This window comes from Neltuma alba, unplaced genomic scaffold (assembly GCF_004799145.2).
Source record: "Neltuma alba isolate B1F8T4 unplaced genomic scaffold, ASM479914v2 tig00010142_pilon, whole genome shotgun sequence".
NCBI classification, from domain to species: domain Eukaryota; kingdom Viridiplantae; phylum Streptophyta; class Magnoliopsida; order Fabales; family Fabaceae; genus Neltuma; species Neltuma alba.
Genome location: NW_021635089.1, coordinates 143,219 through 152,186, shown reverse-complemented (window position 1 = coordinate 152,186; position 8,968 = coordinate 143,219). Strand labels below are relative to the sequence as shown.

Here is an 8,968-nt window from a genome sequence, read left to right as displayed (position 1 = left end):
CAGAGCAATCATTCTTTTGTTTTAGGACATGTCCTTAAGATGACACAAGAGGAGGCTGAGGAATCCCTTAATCTTATTAAAGGTACAACTCACTCCAAAGACATGATATTTTTATCTTGTTGATTTGGATGCTAGGTATTCCTTTTTATCTGTTAAGTGTACTGAAAGTTTAATTTTTGTATGATTGATTTGTTCTGTTTGCCGCTTAAGGGCGTCAATGTGATTATGGGCATGGATTAGTTGTTAGCTAGTGATGTCATCCTCGATTGTAAGAGGTTTGTGATTTCCTTTTATACTATGTCTATGGAGGTTTTTATAGGTTTCATATTGTGGTTGTCTACTTGTAAGAGTATTTAAGGAATTTGCCACCACGTGTGACATTCTTCTCTGTCACTTAGGGATAAGGAGATTATTATTGAATAGATTGAGGTGAAGGAATTCATTCAACTGAGTGTTACATCACAGGGTTCACTGGTACTGTTAGTAAGAAAGGAGGACTACATCGTACGATTGTGTATTGACATCCGTAATTCAAAAAGCGACCAAATGGATATTTTGAATAGATTTATAGATGTAATTTTAGATGAAATGCTAAGTATACTCCTAAGGCATGAGGTAGAGTCCTCTATTGAGATAGGAAAAAAAAAGGGATAGAGTATATCTGAAAGGCTCTCTATGAAATATCACCATCCAAGTTGGAAAGTTAAAAAAAAAAAAAAAGGATTATCATGTCTAGTGTTTCTCCTTGCGATTCATAGGAGTTGTTGTGAAGAAGAAAGATAATAGTTTGAGGTTGGGTATTGATTACTATAGTATTTTAATTTGTTTAATTATAAGGTATATAGTGGTGTTTCAAATTTTAAATTTGTGTAAAAATTAAGAGTTATTATTCTCGATTAAGGTTAATTGAGGATTAGCGATATTACGAATGATGATTTGAAGTTATGTCTTTCAACATTTCGAGCAGACTTGGAATATGAAAATTTTGATGGATTTAAGTTAGTTACTTGGCTAATATACAATGTTTAGTCAATTTAGTTTTGTTATGATTTAGGTTTTTGATGATATGGAGTTATGGTTTGTTGTTAGAAGAACAGCGTTAATGGAGATTAGTGGTATGATATTTTGAAATATGGTTTAATGATTGATTTATGTTTGTTTGACTGAATATTTTGGGATTTGGTATGCTTGAGGTTAATAGTTCTAAATGTAAATATTTGGAGTTGTTATGAGTGGTTATTATTTGAGGTTGACTAATGGGTTTAGTAGACTATTTAAGTAAAGGAAATAATTATTATACCTTGTTGATTAAGGAATTGAAATTGGATTGACAGTGAAATATTTGGAGTTGTTGTGGATTGTGAGATGTAAGGGCTTGGGCTTGTATTAATGGTGTTTTTCTTAAAGATTTAGATATTACCCTTATGACACCCAATTTGAGACCTTTAGTGATTATAAAAGTCTAAAGTATTAAGTAGATAGAAAAAGTTGAATATCGACAACATAGATAGATCGAATTTCTTAAAAACTATAACTTTAAACTTAAGTATCACCTAGTCGCTGATGCATTGAGTAAGAAGACAAGACATGTGGTCTATATTTGAGCTTGGAGGAGCACTATTGTTTGGAGGAATTGAGAGACCTCTAGGTAATACTTGAGACATTAGTTACTCTACAGTCAATTTTGGGTGACTAGGAATTCTTTAAGGATTTTGAAGGCAACACAAATGGAAGATGATTGATTATTGAGTATTCGAGAGGCACTGGAAAGCAAGGATGTGCCAGACTATAACATTGGAGAAGAAGAAATCTAAAATACAAAAAAAAAAAAGGAATTGGCATCCCTAATGATGATGAGATTAAGAATACCATTTTTGAAAAATGATCTATATAGGAAAAAGTGTAGATCTCTACTTTGTTGGACTGAATTAAGTGAAGGGACAGTTATTGGCCCAAATCTAGTGGACATCGTTATCAGAAAGATTGAGTTTATTAAGCAGAAGTTATTGATGGCCCAAAGTTAACAAAAGAGTTATGAGGATCATCAACGAAGACCTTTAGAGTTTAAAGCGGGTGACCATGTGTTTTTGAAGGTTTTCCTTACCACGGGTGTTGGCATATCCATCAAAATGTAAAAAAAAAAGGGGGCTTACACCTCGATTCATAAACCCTCATGAGATTTTGAAGCGCATTGGACCTGTTGCATGAATGTCCCACATCAGCTGGAGAAGGGAACGAAGCATGCCTTAAAAGGGTGCAAATACCTCTCCCTCGTAGATCTGTTTTCTGGGTGGCTACGACTGCACTTAGGGAAACAAAACCATAAAGTGGCTACAACTGCACTAAAACAGATAATATTTACGAGCGACACCTTGGGGTGGCTACTATTGCACTCCGGGACCTGAGGACATTACATGTTGTGTATCAGATTGTGCTATTATCATATCTATCCAATTTACACGACATGTTCCCTGCGTCACAGTTAAAATATATATATATATATATATATCATATGGATCCATCTTATGTTATTGAGCTCGAAGCGGTGAAGTTGTGAGAAAATTTGACCTATCAAGCGAAACCACACCAGATTTTAGATGCTAAGGGCAAACAATTGTGGAACAAGACCATCCACCTTGTCAAGATCTTTTAAAAAGGGCATAAGTCCCAGTGATGTTACAGGGGAGATTGGGGAGCAGATGCGTTGCAAGTACCTTTACTTGATTCCTTAGTAAGCATCGAGAGTAGCCTTTGGTTTTTGATTTTTGTGTTTGGTTGTTTAAATTTTAAGGACAAAATTCCTATTAGGTGGGGAGAGTTGTAATATCCTAGTTTTTATTTTAGGTTTAAAAAAAATAGTTAAAAAATATTTAAAAAATAATAATATTTTATTATTATAATATAATAATATTTTAGTAATTAAAAAAAAACATACCTCCTTTTCCACCGAATTCGGTGGAAAAGGAGGTAGCATTAAAGACGAAGAAGGAAATTTGGGAGAGAAGAAGTCAATGAAAGAGGAAAATTGGAGATGGGGTGGTTGGAGGATGGAATGAGATGGAAAATAAAAGAGAGAATGGGAGGTAGAAGATGTGGGTGCACGAGAGAGAAAGAGGGAAAGATAGAGAGAGAGCGAGAGAGAGATAGCAAGAGCGGAGTTGCGGTCTTTGTGAAGGAGAAGGCAAGTTTTGGAGATAATTTAGGTACATAAAATTACTTCTTTTCATTAAACTTTCTTCATAAATATTTCCTATATATTTTGAGCTTTCCAATAACAGTATTATTATAGTAATTAGAGAAAATTTTGAGACTTATATATGGGATAAGTTTTGAGTTTTGATGAGTTTTAACCACAGTATTGTAGATCTATTATAACAGATCATTTCTATCGGTTTGGATTTGCCTATTTGTTGGTTTTTAATATTTAAATTAATTTATTTAGTTGAAAAATATGTTATTTATGAAATATATTATATTTGTACCGATCAAAATTATGTTAAATAATTTATTTGAGTTGTTTGGCATATTATTAAGATTTTAATCGGTTTAGTTTTAGTTATTGGATGACTGGAAATTTTAAAATAATTATTTTAGGTAAAAGATTTTATTATTTGTGAAGAAAAAGAAATATAATAGTTATACTAATAGAATTTTGAGTATATTATTTATTTATAAATATTTGAGTTACTATTGAATTTTTGATGATTTTATTTTGAGGTTTAAACTTTAAATAGATTTTTTTTTTTAGAATGTAAAATATAATAATTTCATATTTGAGAATTTTGGAGAATTCTTTTTATTAAAGTAAATAATCCAAAGGATGGAAATGAATATTTTAGCCTGTTAGAAAAAATTTATAAGTTAGTTCTAAAATACTTAATTTTGGGTTATGAGAGTTGTTGGAATTTAGAATAAAAATTATTAAATTAGAAATTTAACTATATATATAAGCTTAATTAATTAGCTTATATTAATTTGTGGTTATATTAATGGTGTAGATTGATTATTGGATTGTTGGTTTGAGCACAGGATTGACTTTGTAGTAATTCTTTTTATATCCTTGGTGAAAGGTAACCACTTTCCACTTGTTATGTATGCTTGTATGATGTTTGTGAGTGATTTCGAATTATATGAGATTCTTGAAATGCCATTGAATTATTATTTGAACAATGAAAGGCATCATTGTTGAAATTGCCTTGAGATACTTTATGTTATTGAAAAATAGTATGAAATTATGAATTTATAAATTTGTCATGTGGAACAAGAATTTATTGAGAAATGGTTTGAGGATTGATGTTGATTATTGAAATTTCAAAATCTCGATTTTGGTAAATGGGAAAGTTATTATGTTATTGGTAAATGACTATTCTCATGAGTATAAATACGAGAGGGGACGGTGAACGTTGATTGGTGGAAGACATGTTATAGGGAGAATAAGGGGGTGAATTTTGTACATATTATAGAGGTAATAAGGTGGGAGGACGCTAGATGTACACTGGTTGATCCTTTGGCCCTATCATGTGTTGTAGGGCGTATGACACCCCGCTAATGGACTAGAGGGGGAACCCATGGTCTGATCTTGTGCTCTGTGGATTTTGGCCTGTTCACATCACTTGATCGGTGAGCTTATTATGTTGAACTACCAGTCACATGGGACAGTACTAGCCCATGGGTTCAATCAGAGGAAATAAGGTGGAATTGAGAGTGAGATATTGTATTTTGATATGTGTGTGTATATATATATATATATATAACCATGTGACAATTGTGAATGTTATGATTTTAGTAACTGTTCCACTTGACACCTCTCAAGCACTTACTTGTATGCCTAATGAGTAGGATTGTTGGTTACTGAGGCTTTTGTCTCACCCTGTGGTTTAACATTTTCAGATAATAGCTCTAGGGCTGGTCCATCAGGGAAGGCAGCAAAGGCTTAGCTATCAAGTTTATCTTGTATAGCCTCCTTTTTGTCATGTGATGAGTATTGTATATTGCCACATATAGCTCTTTTTGCATACTCTGATTTAATCGAGACTTATGGTCTTAGTTACTTTTGTTGTTGGGTTGATTGGGTCTGTAAGTTGTGAACCCACAATAGCTTTTGAAAGTAGTTGATTACTGTTGGTTTGGACAAATTTTATTTAGAAAATGTCATGGTATGGGCTTAGAGATGAATTGTGATGTGCTGGGCTTTGCAAAGCCCAAGACCCAGTTATTGTGAAATATTATTAGTTACGGTATTCATATAATTTACTTAGTAAAACTCTTATAATCATGATAGACATTTTGAATAATTAGTTCAGGTCTTTTCTATCATTATTAACATTCTTGGTGAATCAAATTTCTTTTTATAACCATGGTAGCCTTTTCAAATATTATACTAAGATTCTTTTCTACCATGGTTAGTATTATTAAATTTGGAGTTTAAAAAGGTTAGTAACAGGTTAGAGATAAGTGATGTTACAATTAGTGTCAGATAAAGGCACAATGTTGAAGGGAGATTCGAATAATGGAGTGGATTGACTCTAAGAAAATGAACCATTAGTGTGGACAGGAAAGAAATGAGTGTTTTGTTGCAAATTATAAGCATGAATGTGTCAAATCCTAAGTTGGTCGTGTAAGTTGATGATGATGGTATTAAGTCATATAATCATTCGACTTCTGTTATCAGTGCAGGTAATGAAGGAAAATGAATTTCGAAGCTGGGTCATCTTGTGGAAGGAGCTGTTCTGTTATTTTCATGTGGGAGGGAAATTTGTGACAAATGGTGAAGGTGAAGTAAGATATAATGGAGGTGGCGTGAGGTTAAGAAGCATTAAGGATGGGCTGACACTTGAAGAATTGAGGCTAATGATATGTGAGTGGATTGGTGGTGATAGAAGAAATTATGACATTAAGTACATAATGGCCTTTGATGAGAAGACACTGATTGACCTTTATGACAATGCTGAAATGTATAACCTCTTTCAATACAATGGGAATAGCGGTCATGTGTATGTGGTCGAAAAAAGGCAAGGGGTCCCTAACCAAGGGACAATGTAGAAATGTAAGTGGAAGTTTGTCCTAACTATTTGTTGTCATTTATGAATTTCATCTTGTCATTTGTGTTAACAAGTCTTATCATTCTGAATGCAGAACAGAGAGATTCATGGGCCTGTCACAACAAACGGAACTGGATGCGTCTCCCATTAGTTTGTGTTGTGATTATGGCTGGCTCAGTGAAGAAAATGCTCGTGAACGTGACAATGATGAAAGAAGTGGGCCCCCTAATGTAGATACATCTATCAGAGTTGAAGATACAGATGGTGGTGAGATAGTTCATGTGGAACGGAGGGGACTTTTTACAGGAGTGGGCCAACGTTTTCCTAGTACAGATGTATTTCGTGTGTCTGCATACAAATTTGCACTTGCAAACAAGTTTGTGCCCAAGTATGTGAGGAATAGCAAGGAATTCATGTTGATGAGGTGTAAAGTTGAGGGTTATCCATGGAAGCTATGTGCAAATCATGTGGGGAAGAGTTGTGATGTGCTACGAGTGACGACATTTATAAACTGGCATGTTCATTCTGCCCAAGATGGCTAGGGCGTGATGTATAGTGGAAGAGCTAGTTTGAACTCATCAATAATAATTAATAAGATGAGGGATCATGCAAACAAGCGCACTTCTGAGATAAGGAAGAAGTTGAAACGAGAGTATGAGATTGATCTAACATATAAACAGGCTTATAGGGCAAAAGAGAAGTCATTGGAAGACATATATGGCAGGCCTGAACAATCATACATGCTCATACCATGGGTATGCAAAAGGCTAAAGGAAACAGATGAAAAATTCGTGGCTGAATGGACTACTATTGGGAACCGATTTGAGCGTGTTTTCATTGCCTACAGGTCATGCATTGAGAGTTTCTTGGGTGGCGCGAGGCATATTATGTATGTTGATGGAACTCACTTAAGCAGACCATACAAGGGGACAATGTTATCAGCTTTAGCTTATGATGCAGGTAACGAGATGCTACCGTTTGTAATTGCAATTGTCAAGGGAGAAACACTAGATGACTGGACGCGATTTTTCTATATGATAAAAAAAATCCTGGTTCTGTGGAAGTAACGATTGTATCAGATCGACACAATGCTATCATCAGAGGAGTGGCATCAATCTTTGGGGGTCAAAGGCATGCCTGTTGTTATAGACACATCAAGGAGAATTTTAGTTCAGAAGTTATGAAAATGAATAAGGGGCAAATAAGGACAAATGGCTGATCAAAAGAGGATGCACTACATTTATTGGATAAAATTGCATATGCAAGGACGGATGAGAAATTTGAGGTAGCAATGGATGACATGAGATCCTTTTCTCCAAGGCTATTTGATTGGCTTATTCGTCATGGAGATGTAGATAGGTGGGCTAAAAGCAGGTTCCTATATAAAAGATGGGACAATATTATAAGTAATATAGCAGAATCATTCAATGCATAGATAGTCAATGAGAGAAAGCATACTCTACCTCAATTGATCTATGAGCACCGAGATAAAGTTGCAAGAAAGCTGCATGCCTCCTATGTGGCTATGACCAAATGGAAGAATTGCGTTGGTCCAAATATAGAGAGTAAGGTGCTGGATATGGTGGTTGGGTCTGACCATATGTATGCTGAAAATTATGGTGGGGGAAGAGTGAAGGTGACAACATCACGTGGAGACTATCGGGTTGATCTTGGACTACACTAATACAGTTGCAGATCTTGGCAAATGACCGGGATCCCTTGTTCCCATGCTTATGCTGCCGTCAAGATTGTGCACGGCAATATTTATGATTATGTTGATAATTGCTATAAAAAGTCATCACAAGAAAAGATTTATGCTCCCAGTATGATTCTTGTGGTAATAACAGACATGCCTCGCCCAAATGACTACTATAGAATAGAAAATGTCAGTGAGCAAGTTTTCTTGCTACCTCCCATTACATCTCGACCACCAAGAAGGCCAAAAGTAAACAGGGATGAATCACAGTTCCAGAACAAACGGATATACCAATGTGGAAGATGCCACCAACCTCGACACACAAGCAGGAATTGCAGAAATCCTAACCAATCATGAAGTTTCGAGTATAGTGGGGATGGGTCATTTTTTAGTGTACATAGTTGTATGCTCCGCCCTTGTCAACTTTTTTGAGACTGGGGTTGTAGTTAGGAGCTAAGTGGAGACATTTTTTTCATAAGTAAGATGATAGAAATTTCAGTGATAAGGGAACATTAAGTGTGGCTAATATCTTAATGTCCACTTGTCGTTGAATATATGAAAGGAAGTTACTGTTATGGAGATGTTAGCTTTTCTTAATGGCGTATTAGTTGTTGTCATTTCCAAATTTGTTCTGGTCATTGGCAATGAAGCTATCAGCATAAGCTGACAGTTGATGTTAAACTGATGTTATATAATCAGATCAAGTTATCCTTATAATTATCGTTGTCATATTTGGATCACTTGTTGTCATTTCCAAATTTGTTCTGGTCATTGGCAATGAAGCTATCAGCATAAGCTGACAGTTGATGTTAAACTGATGTTATATAATCAAATCAGGTTATCCTTATCATTATCGTTGTCATATTCGGATCACTTGTCATTTTCAAATTTGTTCTAGTCATTGACAGTGATGCTATCAGCATAAGCTGACAGTTGATGTTAAACTGATGTTATATAATCAGATCAGGTTATCCTTATCATTATCGTTGTCATATTCGGATCACTTGTCATTTTCAAATTTGTTCCGGTCATTGGCAGTGATGCTATCAGCGTAAGTTGACAGTTGATGTTAAACTGATGTTATATAATCAGATCAAGTTATCCTTATCATTATCGTTGTCATATTCGGATCACTTGTTGTCATTTTTAAATTTGTTCTGGTCATTGGCAGTGATGCTATCAGCATAAGCTGACAGTTGATGTTAAACTGATGTTATATAATCAGATCAGG

The 8,968-nt window shown here is 34.8% G+C and overlaps 1 protein-coding gene across 1 annotated transcript; it reads left to right on the top strand.

Moving 5' to 3' along the window:
• Positions 1-7,746: 7,746 nt before the first annotated feature.
• On the top strand, positions 7,747-8,094 carry LOC114754446 (uncharacterized). Its single transcript, XM_028943206.1, has one exon. The coding sequence runs from the start codon at positions 7,747-7,749 to the stop codon at positions 8,092-8,094; it is 348 nt and encodes a 115-aa protein (XP_028799039.1).
• Positions 8,095-8,968: the final 874 nt, after the last annotated feature.